The 20,366-nt window shown below is 52.3% G+C and overlaps 2 protein-coding genes across 2 annotated transcripts in view; one reads left to right on the top strand and one right to left on the bottom strand.

Annotated features, from left to right (window-relative positions):
• Positions 1-15,049, top strand: part of PCYT1A (phosphate cytidylyltransferase 1A, choline) — a 69,924-nt gene extending 54,875 nt beyond the window's left edge. Inside the window, exon 10 of the transcript XR_012095636.1 lies at positions 14,323-15,049. The gene's annotated coding sequence lies outside the window, so the exon portion shown is untranslated. The remainder of the gene's footprint in view (positions 1-14,322) is intronic.
• On the bottom strand, positions 561-17,958 carry SLC51A (solute carrier family 51 member A). The gene is made up of 9 exons (XM_008009676.3): positions 17,568-17,958; positions 16,492-16,586; positions 7,153-7,307; positions 6,511-6,584; positions 5,950-6,108; positions 5,301-5,412; positions 4,093-4,239; positions 1,457-1,562; positions 561-926 (listed from the first exon to the last, which is right to left on the bottom strand). Exons 1-9 carry the CDS (start codon positions 17,603-17,605, stop codon positions 790-792), a joined length of 1,023 nt encoding a protein of 340 aa, XP_008007867.3. The 5' UTR covers positions 17,606-17,958; the 3' UTR covers positions 561-789.
• Positions 17,959-20,366: the final 2,408 nt, after the last annotated feature.

Consider the following 20,366-nt stretch of genomic DNA (forward strand, 5'->3'; position numbering starts at 1 on the left):
CTCTCGATGCCTTTGCTTCCACACACTGATTCTCTCCTCAGAAATCAAGCTCCATGACCACAGCATCAGGAAATTCCTTTTGTAGCTTGTCACCGAAGACTCAAAAACCATTGTCCCACCAAGCGAGGCTGACCCAGACCCCAGGGCCCCATGGGGTTGGTGCTCTAGTAGCACATCTGCCAGGGAAAGGTCACCTTCCATCTGTTCTCCAGAGGCTCCTGGCTTCTTGCAGACTTTGGGCTGGTACTGTTTTGCCTCACCAAGTTCTCCTTTTCTTATATCAGACACAATACTATATACTCTTCTTTTCATCTGCTTTAGGAAAGCTCAGTAAGCTTTCTTTTATTTTTTTTTTCCAGAGACAGGGTCTGGCTGTATCACCCAGGCTGGAGTGTACAGCACAACCGTCGCTCACTGCAGCCTCAACCTCCTGGGCTCAAGTGATCCTCCCGCCTCAGGCTCCCAAAGTGCAGGGATAGCAGGCATGAGCTGCCACACCCAGCCAGCAATATACAACCTTGAAGGGCTAATAGTGACATGGACAGAGGCAGTGGGCCCAGTTACACATTTTCAGACATCATCTTGTTTATTACAAAACTTAAAACACCTTCCCCAGGCAAGATACAATTTTATCCTACACGTTGTTCACTTTCATCTGTAGAGTCAAATGTAATCTGCCAGCTTGTGTTGGCAAGCGGAATGCTTTCCGTTTGGTCAAGGTTGAGGGACAGTACAGAAATCTTATATTCTAATGAGTACAGCATCTTTTCACCACCCAAGCCATCCACCTTAGGCTTGGAGGTTCAAGTCTGGGTCTAGAGAAGAGAAAGTTTCGTACCCAACCTTGTGGTCTTTCCTTCGGTAGTACATTCGTGTCAGCACAGTCATTAGGAAGGTCTCCAGGATGAGGAGGTGGCAATTCATCACTGCAGTGTGGGGTGAAATACAGGGTAGGTTATGCTGAGTCACAGAAGTGGTATTTTACTAGCAGCCCTGGCAGAGGAGTTGCGCAACACTGTCTCCAGTTGATCCCCAAACTAGGACTTAGGGATACAAAATTGTCATAAATAACATCGGGTTAATGGTAGAGCCAGAACCAGAACTTGGCTGTCTGCTTCTGTGCTGTGAGGCTAGCATTAAAGTCCATTTCTTCTGTGTGTTCCATCAACATGGGCTTCTGTTTTTTAACCACACCCATTCCTCTCCCCTGAGGACTGAACCCATGGCTTCCTGGGTTGGCCCTCAGGGCTGGCCTCAAGCTGTGGGGTTTCCCTTCTCTTCTGTGTGATCAGAGAGGTCATCCTTTCCTCAAAGCCATTGTTGGCATTTCCCGGAGATCCCTTCTGAATACTGAGCAGAAGTCAGGCCGGCCTAATGTCTGTTCTGAGGCCCTTTCTTTCCTGACTCTCCCCGTCTCATCCATCCCACGATGGGATAGGAGCCTTCACGTGCTCACCTTGAGACCTGGTTTTAGAGGAAAAGGGAGGCGAACAAGCAATCTGCCCGCCGTTGGCCAAGACTGAGAAGATGGCGGGCTGTAGGGCAGTCAGGATGAGGAGAACCTGCGGAACATAAAAGACAGGCAAGGGTGGGCTAGGCCTGCTCTCACGGCACAGAGCCAGCCAGCCCACTGCTGGGCCTTGCCCTTCCACAGGCAGGTTCCACCCACCACCAGATCTGTGCAGTCACAGAGGCTTGAGGCTGTCACTTCATTAAAAATCTGTGGGATTTTCATCTTCAGGCAAATGACGTTTTCATCTTCTACCCACTATTTTGTTAGAGTGTCTGACAAGATACAAGAACTCATTTTAAATTCCCTTTCTCAGCCTTGGCTAGCAGTGAGCACTTACTGATAAAAAGATGGGTGAGTAGAGAAGTCACTCCATCTAGCTCACGCGCCTGAGGTCCCTGTTCTAGAATAATGGACAATTCACCATGAAAACGCCCTGTGAAAACTGCCATGCCAGGGACCGCAGGGAGAGGGCACTGGGGAACGTGTTTCATGGGCGCCGGGACTGCAGGGAGAGGGCACTGGGGAACGTGTTTCATGGGTGCCGGGACCGCAGGGAGAAGGCACTGGGGAACGTGTTTCATGGGTGCCGGGCTTCAGCTGGGGAGATTTCAGTTCTAGAGATGGATGGAGGTAATGGCAGTACAACGATGTGAATGTACTTAATGCCACAGAACCTTACACTTCAAAATCATTAACGGCATATTTTATCAAGATTTCACCACCATAAAGAAGGCGAAAGATAAGAAGAAGAAGATCACTGTCCAGAGGCCCGGAAGCACGCTTTATCTTAGTACTGCCCTCCCTGAGTACGCTGTGTGGAAGCCTCAGCTGCTTCGAGGCTGGCGTGGCTTGCCCAGGCTGCCCCACATTAACCATGGGCAGGCTCGGCCATCACAGGGCTTTTATCTTTCGGCCTGGTCTCAAGTACATCTGGGACCCAGAACCTTTCTGCCCCTTCGATCCCTGACTCGTTCCGGGGACTTCTCTCTCTGTTCCCATAGCCTCTTCCATTCTACCTACTGTGTGCCTGGAAGTTCACATTCGGGAGGCATCTGCATAGATCAAATGAGAACGTATGTGAATTCACTCTGTTAACTGTAGGGCAGTCATTATGCCTTGGGAGTAGAAGACCAGCAAGGAGACAGGATGGAGAGAGAAGGAGACCAAGACTGGGCTAGAAGTCATTGCATTTGGTGGAAAAGGCATCTTTGGGGTTAGAGAATGCAGCGCGTAGAAGGCTGGCAAACATGCCTTTGAGAGAATTTTCAGAAGCGGTGTGAAGATGAAGGTCAGGGTAAGGAGAAGACAGATGTGTGCAGGAGTCAGACATACCTGGGTGTAAATTCTAGCCCCATCCCTTATGTGCCTTTGAGCAAGAACATCTCTGGGTCTGTTTCTTCCTTTGTAAAATGGGAATAATAATGACTCCTAGGGTTGTGAAAATTTAAGTGTAACGTGTGAAAGTGCCTCGCAGGTGGTGTGGGTAGTTCCTGTAGCTGTGCTAGTGCTGCTGCTGGTGTTGATGGATTATAGGAGTTTAGGAAGTCATAGGTAGAAAAGGAAAGGAAGAAGCAAGGGTAGACAAATTTAAGGTTTGTTAACATACGTGTTATAGGTGAAATTGTGTCCCCCAAAAAGCTGTGTTGAAGTCTTGCCCCCAAGTACTTGTGACCTTGTTTAAGAACAGTTTGTTTCATATGTAATTGGTTAAGATGAGGTCGTAATGGAATAGGGTGGGCCCTTAGTCTGATTTGACTGGTGTCCTAAAAATAGACGAGACGGGTGGGTGCAGTGGCTCACGCCTGTAATCCCAACACTTTGGGAGGCCAAGGCAGGTGGATCACCTGGGGTCAGGAGTGTGAGACCAGCCTGGCCAACAGTGAAACCCTGTCTCTACTAAAAATACAAAATTCGCTGGGTGTGGTGCTGCATGCCTGTAATCCCAGCTCCTCAGGACACTGAGGCAGCAGAATTGCCTAACCCAAGATCGCACCACTGCACTCCAGCCTGGGTAACAGAGCAAGATTCTGGATTCCGTTTCGAAAAAAAAAAAAAGACACACAGAAACACGTGGGGAGGATGTCATGAGACAATGGAGGCAAAAACTGGAGCGAAACAAATGCTGGTCAAGGGTCACCCAGGACTCTGCTGGGAACCACCCGGAAACAAGAGAGGCTGGAGACCCCCGCAGGGCTCAAAGGGAGCCCCAGGACTCCGCTGGCAACCACCGGAGACAGGAGAGGCTGGAGACCCTCGCAGGGCTCAAAGGGAGCACGGCCCTGCAGGCTCCTTGCTCCCTGACTGTGGGCTTCTAGCCTGCAGCACATGAGACAAGACGTGTCTGTTGTTTCAAGCCATCTAGTTTGTGGTATTTTGTCGTGGCAGCCCTGGGAAACAATTCCAGCACAGAAAGACAAAAAGCGGGACGCACAGGAAGCATTTTCCAAATCTCTTGGGAGATCTGAGACTTACGAAAAAAATGCCCGGGCCAACTTTTAGCCTTTGTTGTTCTCACCTCCTAACCCCAACCATTTGTAGGTCTGTTATGAAACATCTTTTCTCCCCCAGGGCGTAGTTACCTGGAACAGGGCAAATTTGGCTCCCATGCTCTGCTCACCCAGGTGTAGCCTGGCTTGCCGGGAAAGGATGCCCAGGGTCCAGAGAGCCAGCAGTGTGGACACGCCGAGGAAAGTGTTGATCCACAGAGCTGTGCTCGTCTCAGAAATCTGGTGGCAACAGAAAGTAGTCAGTGAGGCAGGCAAGCTTTCTCTCCCTCTCTCTTTCTTTTTAAGAGATGGTGTCACTCTATCACCAAGCCGATGGCAGTGGTGCAATCATAGCTCACTGCAGCGTCACACTCCTGGCTCCAGTGGTCCACTAGCCTCAGGCTCCTGAGTAGCTGGGACTACAGGTGCACACCACCATTCCCAGCTAACTTTTGTTTCGTTTTTTTAAAATAATAGAGATGGGCCAGGCGTCGGGATTCACACCTATAATGGGATTCACACCTATAATCCCAGCACTTTGGGAGGCCGAGGTGGGTGGATCACCTGAGGTCAGGAGATCGAGGTCATTCTGACTAACACAGTGAAACCCCGTCTCTACTAAAAATACAAAATTAGCCGGGCATGGTGGTGCATGCCTGTAATCCCAGCTACTCAGAAGGCTGAGGCAGGAGAATTGCTTGAACCCGGGAGGTGGAGGTTGCAGTGAGCTGGGATCGTGCTATTGCACTTCAGCCTGGGCAACAGAAGAGAAACTCTGTCTCAAAAAAAAAAAAGAGAGACGGGATCTCACTGTGTTGCCCAAGCTGGTCTCAAACTCCTGGCTTCAAGTGATCCTCCCGCCTCAGCCTCCCAAAGTGCTGGGATTACAGGTATGAACCACCATGCCCAGTCTAATTTTAGAAAAAGGGTCTCACTATATTGCCCAGGCTGGTCTTGAACTCCCACTCTTGAGCCTCGTGACCTCGGCCTCCCACCTCGGCCTCCCACCTCGGCCTCCCACCTCGGCCTCGTGAGCCATTGGGATTGCAGGCATGTATCACGGCACCTGGTGCTTCCTTCGATCTCTCCTCTCCCATGGCAGGAAAGGTAATGAGCAAAGCCCCAGAGCCTGGGCCTACTGCAGTTCTTCCTCTCCCTGGCAGAGTCCCTGAGCCTCTGTGCTCCCACAGCCACCCTTTTCTGGGGCCCTCTGTCAAGGGGTGTTGGCTCTGGCTCTTCCTTTTAGAACACAAAGGTGCTAAATGAGCCTTGGGCTGTGCTGCCCCTTCCTCCCGGCTTACGTCTGCTGGGTCATAGATGCCGTCGGGGATGAGAAACAGGCCCACCAGGCTGAGCGTTATCTTCAGGAAGGCGTATTGGAAAGGACCCAGCATCAGCAGCTGAAGCTTCTTCCTGTGCGGGGAAGAGGGTTAGGAACACAGGCCGCAAACCAGCTGTCCCAGGAAGACCCCCCCGCTCCTCACTGGGCTCCTGCGCCGAGGCTTGGCTGCCACCATAAACACCAACCAGGTTAAGTGGGTGGGGACGGAGGAAAAAACCAGAATGTTGAGAGTGCTGGGAACCCTCTTAGTCTTGCGCTCACCTCCAGACCAGAATGCTGTCTTTGGAGCGAGGTCTGGGAATGTGACCTCAACCTCATTCACCAAAGTGGGCAGAAGGGGCAAGCAAGCGAATGGCCCAAGTCCAGTTTTCTCTGTGTGGCTAAGGCTTGCAGGGTGCAGTTAAGTTCAGTGATGAGAATTTAGGAGCTCTCTTTCCTCTGCTCCCCTGTCCCCTGAGGTTGGTGCCCCTAAGTCCTAGCTGTGGGATGCCCACCCTTCCGTCACTAGCTTTGGCCCATTCACGCCTAATTCCCAGAGCCTTGAAGAGGGCTAGGGGGCCAGAAGAGGCTCCCCAGCTCCTGGAGGAGGCACCTTGGCCCTGCCTCACCTGGTGAGCAGCAGCCGCGGACAGCAGGGGCAGCAGCAGCAGCAGGGGCCTGTGTGGACCATCATCGGGGTGTCCCTCAGCGTCCTCAGCACTGCCTCCTTTCCCCCAAAGCCTTCCACCATGACCAGCATCAGCAGGTAAAAGCACACGGCATAAAACCTGGGGTGGGGAGAGAAGGGGGCCTACAAGGTGGGGGCACGCTGCAGGGTCACCCCTTTGCTGCTGGAGGGAAAGACGGCAGGGACAGGCGGGGCTCACCGAGGGGAAGAGGTAGGGCTGGGCATTCTGGGTGTGTTCCCCAAGAGGAGCGAGGGAGAGGAGACAGGACAGGACTGGGAGAGGGGGAATTTCAGACTGTGGGAACAAAGGGCTGGCTGAGGAATGTGCCAGATGTGAAAGCGAGGCATTCCCTGAGCAGAACCAGGAGTGCAAGATCCCCGAACTAGCACAGTTTGGGAAGGGCCAGACTCATGGTCAGCTGGGATCAAGGACACGGACTCTGGAGTCCTGGTGAGCGGGAGCAGAGGGGCCCTCGGAGGGGGAGTGAGGCAGGACACTCACGAGGCGATGGCCATTTCCACCAGAAACAGGGAACGAGGGATCCAGAGACCAAAGCAGCAGAACACAGACACCACCTGTTGAGAAGGGGCAGGAGCAGGTGAGGGCGGGAGGGAGACCGCTGAGGCTCCTGAAACCTTTCGTGGCACCGGCACAGAAGGCAAAACCTATACATTTAGGCAGCGTTCCTTAAACGTTGCCAGCCGGAAAAAGGACTAATTAAATCAAGCAAACCAAGGACCTGTGTAATGGCTGTGGGAAGGCGTTTCAAACGCCTCGACATAAGGATGGAGCTGAGTGTGACCCCGTGGAATGAGACTTCCCCACACGGGAACCACGGCCTGCCTCTACAGGAAGGAAGCTCTTTTAATAGCAATACTGTGGCAGGGAGCAGTGAGTGAGGCCGCTGGTGGGCTGAGCAGGTCTCCAGCTGTCTCCGCAGCCCTTAGAATTCAAACACTGCATCCCACAGCCTTCCAAGCGGAGGATCCTTACTGCAAGGGGAGGTCGGATTGCAAACCTCCGTCCTCAGCGGGCAGTGGCAGGAAACTCTTCGCGGAAGTGACTTGCTGAGTTTAGAGGAATTCTGACATTGGTCTCTGCCTCCGTTTCAGTTCCCCCCGCAGGGCAGCCCCAGGGCCTCACCGTGGGTGCCGAGCTATTCCAGAGCAGAGTCCGCCTCTTGATGGGGCAACGGGTGTTCTTGTACAGGTAGACGGCATCCTCCAGGAAGATGGCAATGGAGCCCAGCACCAGCAAGGTCATGATGCTGGTGAGGGCAAGTTCCACAGGGCCCAGGGCTAGAGGAAGAGACAGAGAGCTGACGACCAGGACTGAGCAGGAGAAGGTGTGGGCTTGTTCCCTCGGATCGAAGTGGCCTTACTGGATCTAGGCTCTCACCCGTGCACAGGAATGATGATTTTTTAGACTTTTTTTTTTTTTTTAGATGGAGACTTGCTGTGTCACCCAGGCTGGAGTGCAGTGGTGCAAAATCGGCTCGCTGCAACCTCCGCCTCCCGGGTTTAAGCAATTCTCCTGCCTCAGCCTGCCAAGTATCTGGGGTTACAGATGCCCACCACTATACCCGGCTAATTTTTGTATTTTTAGTAGAGATGGTTTTCTCCATGTTGGCCAGGATGGTCCCGAACTCCTGACCTCAAGTGATCCACTCGCCTCGGCCCCACAAAGTGCTGGGATTACAGGCCTGAGCCCCCGCGCCTGACCCCAATTCACTTTTCCATCTCCAGTGCCAGGTGTTACACTGGCAAATGTAGATCAATTAACATAATTGAAGCAGAATGTAATTTATGGGACATTCTGGAGCTGTTTAAGTTGATTTCGCCATAATTATATGGTGAAACCAAGACATCAGGAGGGTACTTTTTTGTGGGGAGGACAGGGTCTCACTCTGCCACCCAGATTGGAGGGCAGTGGTGCGATCGTAGCTCACTGCAACCTTGACCTTCCGGGTTCAAACCATCCTCCAACCTCAGCCTCCCAAGTAGCCTGGGACTACAGGGGTGCACCACCACCACGGCCGGCTAATTTTTATGATTTTCTGTAGAGACGGGGTCTCACTACGTTGCCCAGACTGGTCTCAAACTCCTGGGCTTAAGCAGTCCTCCCACCTTGGCCTCCCAAAGTGCTGGGATTACAGGTGTGAGCCACCACACTAGACCAGGGGGAACTTCAACAAAAGAGAAATGGATACAAATAAAAACCCCAAGGACACCTGACCCAAGCTGGCCTCATGCTTGGTCTTACATGAAATATAGTCCATTGGTTCTCAAACTTTCATGGATATTGCAATCATTTTGGGAGCTGTTAAAAAGCAGCTAGCTGGCCGGGCGCGGTGGCTCATACCTGTAATCCCAGCACTCAGGGAGGCCGGGCGCGGTGGCTCACACCTGTAATCCCAGCACTCAGGGAGGCCGGGCGCGGTGGCTCACGCCTGTGGTCCCAGCACTCAGGGAGGCTGGGCGTGGTGGCTCACACCTGTGGTCCCAGCACTTCGGGAAGCTGAGGTAGGCAGATCACTTGAGGCCGGGAGTCCAAGACCAGCCTGGCCAACACAGCAAAACCCCACCTCTACTAAAAACACAGAAATTAGCCGGGTGTGGTGCTGCCTGCCTGTGGTCCCAGCTACTCGGGGAGAGGTGGAGGATGCAGTGAGCCAAGATCACACCACTGCCCTCCAGCCCGGGTGACACAGCAAGACCCTGTCTCAAACAAACAAACAAAAAACAACAAGAGGAGGAAAATGTCTATAATACTGAAAAAAGTTAGCAATGTTTATGTTTGGGTGATGGGACTACGGATGATTTGTGTCTTCTTTTCTATCTTCTTACTTTTTTCTATCTTTTCTGAGTATTCTTTTTTTTTTTTAAACAAATTTATTTTCTCACCGTTTTGGAGGCGAGAAGTTCAAGATCAGGGTGTCAGCAGGTTTGATTTCTCCTGAGGCCTCTCTGCTCCACTTGCAGACAACTCACCTCCCCTCCCCTCCCCTCCCCCTCCCCCCTCCTCCCTCCCCTCCCCCTCCCTGCCTCCCCTCCCCCCTCCCTCCCTCCCTCCCCCCTCCCCTCCCCTCCCCTTCTTTTCTTTCTTTCAACGAAATTTCACTTTGTCACCCAGGCTGGAGTGCAGTGGCCTGATCTCAGCTTACTGCACCCTCCACCTCCCAGGTTTAAGTGATTCTCCTGCCTCAGCCTTGCAAGTAGCTGGGTCTACAGGCACCTGCCCAGCTAGTGGAGACAGTTTTCACCACGTTGGCCAGGCTGGTCTTGATCTCCTGACCTCAACTGGTCTGCCCGCCTCGGCCTCCCAAAGTGCTGCGATCACAGGCGTGAGCCTCCGCGCCCGGCCTAAACATTAACTAATAAACCATCACAGAGAAAGCCCATCGCTAACTGGGATCACAGGCGTGAACCTCCGCGCCCGGCCGACACCCACATTTCTACTGTGTCCTCACACGGCCTTTTCTCCGTGTGTGAAAATCCCTAGTGTCTTTCTTTTCCAATTATTCTATAATGAATATGTATCTTATAACAAAAATAAGGCCGGGCGCGGTGGCTCAAGCCTGTAATCCCAGCACTTTGGGAGGCCGAGACGGGTGGATCACGAGGTCAGGAGATCAAGACCATCCTGGCTAACACGATGAAACCCCGTCTCTACTAAAAAATACAAAAAATTAGCCGGGCGATGTGGCGGACGCCTGTAGTCCCAGCTACTCGGGAGGCTGAGGCGGGAGAATGGCGTGAACCCGGGAGGCGGAGCTTGCAGTGAGCTGAGATCCGGCCACTGCACTCCAGCCTGGGCGACAGAGCGAGACTCCGTCTCAAAAAAAAAAAAAAAAAAAAAAAAAAAAAAAAAAACAAAAAAAAACAAAAATAAACGTTTTTTTGGAAAAGAACATATTTTTCCAAATATACAATGATGTGAAAAATTTATTTTGTGTCATGTTTACAAAAACAGAACATAAAATTATAGGAATAATATGATTTCTACAAACGTTAAATAAAAGCATAGAGAAAGGGCCAGGATTACAGGGCTCATGCCCTGTAATCTCAGCACTTTGGGAGGCCGAGGTGGGTGGATCACCTGAGGTCAGGAGTTCAAGACCAGCCTGGCCAACATGGTGGAACCCCATCTCTACCAAAAATACAAAATTAGCCAGGCGTGGTGGCGGGTGCCTGTAATCCCAGCTACTTTGAGAGGCTGAGGCAGAAGAATTGCTTGAACTGGGAGGTGGAGGTTGCAGTGAGCTGAGATCACACCACTGTACTCCAGCCTGGGCAACAGAGCCAGACTCTGTCTCAAAAAAAAAAAAGGAAATTACACTGAGATATTTGTCGTGCCTGTCTCTGGGTGAGACTGTAGATGCTTTTTTCTCTTTTTACTGTTCTGTATTTTCTTTTTTTGTTAAACTAAACCTGAATGATTTTTATAATAGAAATGTTTAATTAGGCCGGGCGCGGTGGCTCAAGCCTGTAATCCCAGCACTTAGGGAGGCCGAGACGGGTGGATCACGAGGTCAGGAGATCGAGACCATCCTGGCTAACACGGTGAAACCCCGTCTCTACTAAAAATACAAAAAAACTAGCCGGGCGAGGTGGCGGGCGCCTGTAGTCCCAGCTACTCGGGAAGCTGAGGCAGGAGAATGGCGGGAACCCGGGAGGCGGAGCTTGCAGTGAGCTGAGATCTGGCCACTGCACTCCAGCCCGGGCTACAGAGCAAGACTCCGTCTCAAAAAAAAAAAAAAAAAAAAAAAAAAAGAAATGTTTAATTAAAAAAAATTCAGACAATAGGCAAAGTCCAGACAGGAAAAAGCCAAAATTAATGCAGGTGGTTTTCCAAAACCAACGTTCCATGGTTGGGAAAGCAGGGGCCATTGCTAGAGCCTCTCTTACCCCAGCCCCGTGTGCTCATCAGCCCTTGGAGAGCGTAAAAACTGCCTTTCACATGCCCGCCAGGCCAGTCTTTCCCAGTCCTCATTTCCCTAACTGCCCCCTGCTCCGTGAAAACCTCCATTGCGGGTGACGTTTCGTCCTCCTTCCGCCCACATCAGGGCTGTTTGTATTTACATAGCTGTTTACTCGCGTATTGCCGGCTCTCCACCTTGTGGTGCAAACTCCACAGAGGCAGGGACCTTGTCAAACTTGTGCTCTGTTCTCAAATGCCTGGAGCAGTAACTGCTCTGTAACTATTTGTTGAATGAAAGCAATAGCCTGTGAGAATTCCTGTCATCATCCCCATTTTATAGACTTTTTCAGGAAACGAGGCTCAGAGAAGGAAGCACCTCGCCCAGGGTCCCACAACCTGGAAGTGAAGGAGCGGAGATTGAAGCACAGGGAGAGCCCACACTCCTGTTAACCACGACACACAGTGACTCCAGGTGTGTGTACTCGTGGACGTGGGAGAGATTTTCAAGGCAACCTGGGAGGGCTGTTCCATTTATGAAGGCGAGGGTGGGGCAGATTTTGACTGTTCAACACAAAAGGTTTTGCAGTGTCTTCTAACTGTCGCCTTTGGTACTTTAATTAGGAAAGGAAAAGTTCCTTAGCATCCATAGTCCGATACTGGGCCTGCCCATCAAACCGTCTTCTTAGGAGATGGCAGGAGATGACCTCTTCTTTTCTGGTTGAACTCAATTTCCCCCAAAGTGCATCTAAATGGATACTATGGGACAAAAGTATTCCACGGCTGAAGAATTTTTGGAAATGCATTAAAGTTAAATATGATGATTCCCACAGAGCATACTGAAATTTTTAATCTGCTAATTTACATTGTAAATTTCCAAAAGGAGGGTCTAGAATGCACCTTTTACAAAACTTAACTTTTTTTTTTGAGATGGAGTCTCACTCTGTCGCCAGGCTGGGGTGCAGTGGTGTGATCTCAGCTCACTGCCACCTCCGCCTCGTGGATTCAAGCAATTCTCCTGCCTCCGCCTCCCAAGTAGCTGGGATTACAGGTAACCACCACCATGCCCAGCTAATTTTTGTATTTTAAGTAGAGATAGGGTTTCGCCATGTTGGGCAGGCTGGTCTCGAACTCCTGAGCTCACATGATCCACCCGCCTTGGCCTCCCACAGTGCTGGGATTACAGGCATGAGCCACCGCGCCTGGTCACAAAACTTAGCTTCCTACAGAACTCTGTTTCCATGAAGGACTCCGTGGGGTTAAGTTTCTGAGACTTTGGGAAATGCTTGTCTGGCTGACCATTTTGAATATAATCATACTTACAGCAACTATTAAATTTCCCACTGTCTCTAGAATAACAAAGATTACTTTTTAAAAGAATGAAAACAGGAACATTAAATAAAAATTTGAAACAAGAGTAATCACCTGTAATCCCTGCTTTCTAACCAAAGATTATTTCCGTGATTGCATATCTGCTTCCCAGAGGTTAGGGGCACAGTATGGGGTGTTGGAGTCAGACACTTGAGTTCAAAGTAAAATGCCACTTACCAATAGCTCTATGACCATAGACAGTTACTTATCCTCTCCTTAAGCTTCTTAGCAAAGCACCTGGCGTGTAGTATTTGTTCAATAAAAAGTAGCTTTAAGGCTGGGCACAGTGGTTCACACCTGTAATCCCAGCACTTTAGGAGGCTGAGGCAGGAGGATTGCTCGAGCTGGGGAGTTTGAGATCAGCCTGGGCAACAAAGTGAGACTCTGTCTCTACAAAAATTAATAGTTAGCCCAGGCATGGTGGTGTGTGCCTACAGTCCCAGCTACTCGAGAGGATGAGGTGGGAGGATCACTTGAGCCCAGAGATCGAGCTGCAGTGAGCTGTGATTTAAAAAAAAAAAAATTGATTCAATGGTTCTTCCAGAATAATAGCTTTCTCTCTCTCTCTCTTTATTTTTATTTTTTAAATTGAGACAGGGTTTCGGTCTGTTGCGAAGGCTGAGGCTGGTGGTACAATCATAGCTCACTGCAACCTCTACCTCCCGGGGTTGCAGCATGGCCCATCATGACTGGCCTGAAATAGTTTTCTTAGCATTTAATTTTAAGTTCGAGACCAGCCTGGGTAACACGGAGAAACTCCATCTCTACAAAAAAAACCACAAAAATTAGCCGGGCTTGGTGGCAAGTGCCTGTGGTCCCAGCTACTTGGGAGGATTACCTGAGCCCAGCAGGTGGAGGGTTGGAGTAAGCCAAGCTCGCACCACTGCCCTCCAGCCTGGGTGACAGAGTGAGACCCTGTCAAAAAAAAAAAAAAAAAAAAAAAAAAAAAAAGGAACAACAGAGTTTACGAATGAAGTGAGGAGGTTTTGCCACATCCTCCCAGAGGCACATCTTCCTTTTCTGTCTGTGCCATCGCCATTGCCCAGAACTAGCACTTACACACCTAGGTCTTTACCAGATTGCCTGCTCTTTCTTTGAATTGCCTGTTTGCCACACTTCCTCTTCTCTCCCTGCCGCTGCCCTGCCTCAGACTGTTTTCCCGCATGCCGGGCCAGGGCAACAACCTCTCATTTGCATCCCTGCCTATTTCCTGCTGTTGCTGAGATGGAGTCTTGTTCTGTCGCCCAGGCTGGAGTGCAGTGGTGTGATCTCTGCTCACTGCAAGCTCCACCTCCCAGGTTCAAGCGATTCTCCTGCCTCAGCCTCCTGAGTAGCTGGGATTACAGGCACCCGCCACCATGCCTGGCTAATTTTTGTATTTTCAGTAGAGATGAGGTTTCACCATCTTGGCCAGGCTGATCTTGAACTCGACCTCAAATGATCCACCCGCGTCAGTCTCCCAAAGTGCTGGGATTACAGGCACGAGCCACCGCGCCCAGCCACATCCCTGCTTCTTAAGGCTCTTCCTATGCTGTCCATCCTGATTACTAATTAATGGCCGTGAAGCACTACTTTCATCCAGCCACTCCCAGTCTCAGAGCCCTCAGCAGCTCCTTCTCTCTGCGGGATAAAGTACAGCTCCTCTGCCAGCCCAGCGGGCATCAGGCCTCACCTCACCTGCCGAGCCCTCTCAATTGTCCCGGGTTCTTCCACCAGGATCCTTGAATCCTGCCAGGCCTCACTCCACTGGGCCTGGGGCACCCCCGACTCATCCTCTCAGCTTCCCTGTCCCGGAGGGAGGGCCGCTGGCCAAATCCTCCTGACTCTGCCTGCAGCAGGGCTTGCTGGACTAGCAGACTCAGCATGGCCTGTTCTGGGCAGCCTCGGGGTTTCTATTTGCACATGTTGCAGGAAAGCAATGTGAGAACCGTTTTCATTGTGTGAGACAAGGTTTCTCAACCTGAGCGCTGTTGACACTTCGGCCCGAATAATCTTTTTTGTGGGGGCTTTTCCTGTGTACTGTAGGAAGTTTAGCAGCTTTCCTGGCCTCTGACCATGAGGTGCCAGTAGCACCTTCCAGTGTGGCACGGGAACAGTCTCCGGACACTGCCAAGTGTTCCCTGCGGGGAGAGCTGCTGTGTAAGGGAAGGCTTGTACCGCCAGCTGCACTGTCTGAACAGGAGGTTCCTGCAACTGGATGTAGCAGCCACCTGCTGCCACAGACCACACAGTGGCCACCAGGCATCTCCAGACACTCTGACAGCTGGCGGCCGCTCTGGTTCAGATCATCTGAAATGAAGCCATACACAGCCCAAGGACAGCCCACATCTGCATACCGAGAGCTTCCTGTTGCCTGGCAAATGCATTAAATGTGCTACAGAGACATCGACTTCTCTCCAGCAGTTCACAGGTAGTCAATATGCAGCAGGAAAACAAAATAAAATGCAGGCGTGAGCCCCATTTTCTCTAAGCGTGCTCGGGCCGTGATTCTCAATGTTTCTGGTGTCCAGGAAATAAGCTGAGCCCCATCCTATGCCTTTCACTTTTCTCACTTTTTCTTTTCTGTTTTCTTCTTTTTTTTTAGTTTTGAGACGTAGTCTCACTCACTGTCACCCAGGCTGGAGTGCAATGGCGTGATCTCGGCTCACTGCAACCTCCACCTCCCGAATTCAAGTGACTCTCCTGCCTCAGCCTCCTGAGTAGCTGGGACAGGTGCCCGCCACCACGCCCGGCTAATTTCTGTATTTTTAGTGGAGACCAGGGTTTCACTGTGTTGGCCAGGCTGGTCTCAAACTCCTGACCTCAGGTGATCAGCTCACCTTGGCCTCCCAAAGTGCTGGGATCACAGGTGGGAGCCCACTGCGTCTGGCCAATGCCTTTCACTATTTTTTTTTTTTTTCCTGAGACGGAGTCTCGCTCTGTCACTCAGGCTGGAGTGCAGTGGTGCAATCTCAGCTCACTGCAACCTCCACTCCCGGGTTCAAGAGATTCTCCTACCTCAGCCTCCCGAGTAGCTGGGACTACAGGCTTACTCTACCATGCTTGGCCACCTTTTGTATTTTTAGTAGTAGAGACAGGGTTTTCACCATGTTGGCCAGGTGGGTGTCAAACTTCTGGCTTCAAGGGATCTGCCCACCTCGGCCTCCCCAAGTGCTGGGATTACAGGCGTGACCCACTGTGCCCAGCCAATGCCTTTCACTTTGAAAAGTAATTCAGTAACAGAATCTTGTTGACCAACACTGAGAGGACGCTTTTGCAGGTTCACCTATTTTTTTTTTTTAATTATTGTTTTATTCGAAAAAGTGCTTCTTGCAAAAGGGAAGCTGCAAAACAGAGACCTCTGCAACAACTACTTGTTTTTTCTTAAAGTGAAAGAATGGGTGGGATCCAAGGGATCAAAGTGGTAGATAGACGACCAGGAGCACCCCAAGTTATTTTCAGGAAACTGTGACAAAATGCAAAGGTAAAATTTCCAGTCAAGGAATTCTTCCAACAACTGAACTTGAGCTCGTCTCGGGGATCCCCACACCCTCCCCTTCAGTGGAAAAGTGTGACTTATTATTGCAACCCAATTACTCCACTACAATAAACACATCTGTCTACCTGAAAGCTCCGGGGTGGAATGAGGCAAATACCCACAAACACACACACACACACAAACCCAACAACAGAATGCCCCAGTGAGGAGAAGGGGTTTTTGGAAAAGCCTGGATCCTTTTCAGAAAGGAGGCTGGATCGTAAAACAAATCCAGCTGGTTCACCTCTGTGAAGCACGTCACCCACAGTAACCACCCTCTAGAATGCCATGCGTCCCGGGCGGATGCTGTGCAGGCCTCCAGGAGACCCGATGGGGCCTGGACCACTTGGGCACCACCTTGAGTCCCCAGATGGCGCTGGAGTCTGAAAACACGCCCCAGGTCGCGGTGCCCCAGTGTGAATGAGCTCTGAGGCCAGGTTTGTGGAGGCCCAACATGAGGGTTGCTCTCCAGAGCCAGGCTCTCGTGCTGCCCTTTTGCCCCACTGACTCCTTGAGGCATTGCCCTTCCCCAAGGCCTTAACCACGATGACGGACAGTGGGCCAGTTATTCTTCCCGGATGCCCAGGTGGACCAGCTCAGGGCCGCCTCTCCCCAGCTCCACTCAGCAATCCTGGTTTCCGTCCTCTCCGTTCCCTCTGGCGAGGGTCCCCACTCACCTCTCAGGAGCTGGGCTGCTGTGGGTGGATGAGAGAAGCAGGCGGAGGGGATGCCGTAATTGGTCTTCAGCACCTCCAGAAGATCTGCTGTGTATCTGGCGAGACACCAGCCTGTGCTCAGAACCGTGGGGGCTAGGGGAAGGGGGAGGGGTGCATACTGGACCCTCAACCACTCCTGAGCACAGGACTTTGTCTGTTGCCCTCAGGGCCTCTTTCTCTCTCTCTCTTCCTTCCCTCCCTCCCTCCTTTCCTTCCTTCCTTTCTTTCTTTTTTTTTCTTTTTGAGACAGGGTCTTGCTCTGTTGCCCAGGCTGGAGTGCAGTGGTGTGTCCTGGCTCACACAAGCAGCCTTGACCTCCCGGGCTCAAGTGATCTATTCGGCCCCCGTCCCCACGGAGTAAGCTGGGACTACAGGTGCACGCCACCACACCCAACTAATTTTGTATATTTTTGGTAGAGACAGGATTTCGCCATGTTGCTCAGACACTAGTCTCGAACTCCTGGACTCAAACTGGAACTGGGCTTGAACTCCTGGACTCCTGCCTCAGCCTCTCAAAGTGCTGGGATTACAGGTGCGCGGCCTCAGGGCCGTTTTCTTAGAGGGAGTGGAGAACTGGCCCAGGCAGGGGAGTAAGACAAGCTGCTACCTAGCTGGGGCGTGCCTGGCTGCAGTGCCTGAAGAGCCCACCGTGATTCTCTCCATGCTGGTCGGACTGCAGCCCAGGGACTGACCACTGACCAGAGAGGAAGAGCAGGATCCCAGAGGAAGGGTGAGTCCTTGCAGAGGGACGGCCCCTGCTGCTGAGGGGCGCTGCCACTTCCTCTGGGAATGCCTTCCACAGCCCCTGCTCTGGGATCTTTCTCTCCCCACGGTGGGGGGCAAGGCCAAGGCCCTGAAGTGTCACACCCTGGCCCAAACCCACGTTGTCCCTGAGGACCTAGGAACAGCCAGACCATTTTCAGTCCTGTCTCTGTGAGTGTGGCAGCCAAAGGGCTCTGGGAGGGAGAGAGGACAGGAGCGGGGACAGGCGCCGCCGCTGCTTAGCAACTGGCCCAGGGCCCGCCACCCTCACTTACCTGGGGTCAAGCTTTATCTGGGTCCTGCACGGCTCCATGCCGCTTTCTCTCCAGCAATCCCGCAGGCACCTCGGGTGAGGAAGGGCAGGCGGGGCGGGCAGGTGTGGGCCCGGGGCCGGGCAGGGGCCAGCGGAGTTCCAGAGTCTTTCCCTCTGCCGCTGTCCCTCCTTGAGCTTCCTGGGCCAACTTTTCTATCTCAGAGTTCACCCTGGAGGAATTTGATCCTCGAGGCTGGCGAAGTTCCCTGTACCTGACTCATCCCTGCCCCCAGGCGTGGTCCCTCCCACCTCTTGGACAGGTGCCTTTGGCCACCCCTTGCCCCTGGCCCGGCCCATCCTATAGGAGTTTTGTGGCGAGTCCACCCTGCCCTTCCAGGAACCTTCTGGGGTGGGGTGGGCTCACCACAAAGCTCCTGCCCTGGGTGGGGGTGGGGACGAAGTCCTCACTCCTCACCGCAGTGCTCCCTGGTCAGATGCCCCTGAAGAACCTGCTGGAACTCAGGCTCCGGCACTCCGCAGTGGGGAGACTCAGGCTGAGTCCTCAGCTGTGTTTGGCGCTGTCCGCCTGATGTGTGGAAGGGAGGACAGGCTGGAAAAGCCAGATGAGGCCGGTGTGGGTTCCCAAACCCCAGTTCATCACATCTGGACGATGGGCTCAGCCAGCCGCACGCGGGGCCGGAAGATGCAGCCGAGTGGAGGCTGTGCCTGAGAGTCCGAGTTGCAAAGTGAGATTGCTGGGCATTTTGACAGGTCTTGAAAACCTGCTGAATTATAGGCTTGCAAACAATTTTATTGGTTGATAGCTTCCCTTTTCTCTCTCTCCAAACAGATTGAAATCTCTTTGAAGGCAGACACAGCATCTTGTACTGTGGCACGCTGGTACCTCTAGGTTCCTGGCACGGAAGCTGACACATACAAAGGGTTCCTTAGAATTTGGTTGCATAGTTGATGAAAGCATAAACCCAGAGCAGCAGCAGCCAGCATCCGTCAGCATGTCTGGGGTGCCAGGGGGCTTCGCTCATTTAGACTTTACCACCGCATTACAAGGGAAGTAGTATCCTTATTCCCATTTCACAGATAAGGAGGCTGAGGTCCAGAGAGGTTAAGAAACCAGGTTGGACAGAAAGCCATGGGGTGTGGAGAACGGCCAAAAGGGCCTGGGGGAGGGGCTGTGTTGGGGCCTGGTGGAGATGGTAGGAAGTGAGAAGAGGGCCCAGAGGAGGGTGCAGAGGGTCAATTCTGGGAAGGGAGAAGGGGCTCCCTGTGCCAGGCTGGTGAGGCCGTACAAGCAGGGAAGCGGCCCCTGATGGGGTACCCGGAGGACTCCCCACTCCTGTCCCCAAACGCCTCAAAGTCTCTCCCAAGAGTCAAGCTGGGTCCTCCTCCAGTTTCCCCTCCTCCTAAAGTCCAGTTCCTGGGACAGGACAATGTCGTGAGGCCGGCGTCTCAGGGGCCAGCTGCCTCTAAGGTGGAGGTCAGGGAAGGAAGAGGCCGCCAAGGTCCCTGACCCCCAGAGGGTCACTGGCCTCAGCCCCACCCTGACAAAGACGCAGACTGACTCAGCTTCCTCCCAGCATCTCTCCAGGAACGTTCGCCAGGTCATTTACCCTGAGCCCACTGGAGGCCTTGGGTTTAATTACCCAAAGCCCTGAACTTTAGACTTCCCAGAGCTGACAACAGGGCGCTGGGGATGTTCTTAGAAACTTCAACTTCAGGACACAGTGGGGAATGGCGGGAAAGGCGGAAGGGCAGGAGGGAGCCAGAGGGACTGAGGTTGGACTGAGACTGGTGCTTGCCCGCCGGGCACCCCAGGAGAGACCGACCGGCAGGGCGTCCGTGAGGGGAGGGGGCTTCTGCCCCACCCAAGGTCTCTAGGGGGCTGTCTTCTGTACAGTGTGGCCCAGGATCCAACCAGTGGGAGGCCCTGCCTGGAGGCCGGCCCATCCCCAGCTTGGCTTGGTCAGAGAGGACGAGCTGTGGCCGCCAGGGTCTTCTCTTGGCAGTTGAGGCCTGCCAGCTGTCAGAAACTGACTTTTTAGAACCACGAAGAATAAATCCTTCTGATTTCCCCTTCTTTGGCCTATTTTTTCCCACGAAATTATATGAGAGCATCATCTGACGCTTACTGAGACAGAGGAGGGTCTTGGCTCCCAACCCCGCTAGTGCGTTCCTCCCCCCAACCTTTTTCTTTCTTCTTTTTTTTTCTTACCTGCTCATCACAAGACAGTGAAAAAATTAAGATAAGCAGCATTTCACTATAAATCTTTTGCAAAATGCCATATCCACTGATCACAGGACCTTGAAAAAATGCAGATAGGCAGTATCCTGCTTTAAATCTTATGCTTCAGGGAGTGAACTCCATTGCCTCTGTGTGCTCAAAACCAGAAGAACGACCATCTTTACCCTTGGCCTCATTACAAGACCAAAATCTCTGCCCCCGCGCGGTGGCTCACCCCGTAATCCCAGCACTTTGGGAGGCCGAAGCAGATGGATCACCTGAGGTAAGGCATTTGAGACCAGCCTGGCCAACAAGGTGAAACTCCGTATATACTAAAAATACAAACATTAGCTGGGTGTGGTGGCAGGTGCCTGTAATCCCAGCTACTCAGGAGGCTGAGGCAGGAGAATCACTTGAACCTGGGAGGCGGAGGTTGCAGTGAGCCGAGATGGTGCCATCGCACTCCAGCCTGGGTGACAGAAAAAAAACAAAAACAAAAACAAAAGCCTCTGCCAGGGAGAGGCTTGCTCGTCGTGTTCTGATGCTGCGATGTACGTGTTACCGCGATTCCTTATCCCTGTG

The sequence above is a fragment of the Chlorocebus sabaeus genome, chromosome 15, assembly GCF_047675955.1.
Source record: "Chlorocebus sabaeus isolate Y175 chromosome 15, mChlSab1.0.hap1, whole genome shotgun sequence".
NCBI lineage: Eukaryota > Metazoa > Chordata > Mammalia > Primates > Cercopithecidae > Chlorocebus > Chlorocebus sabaeus.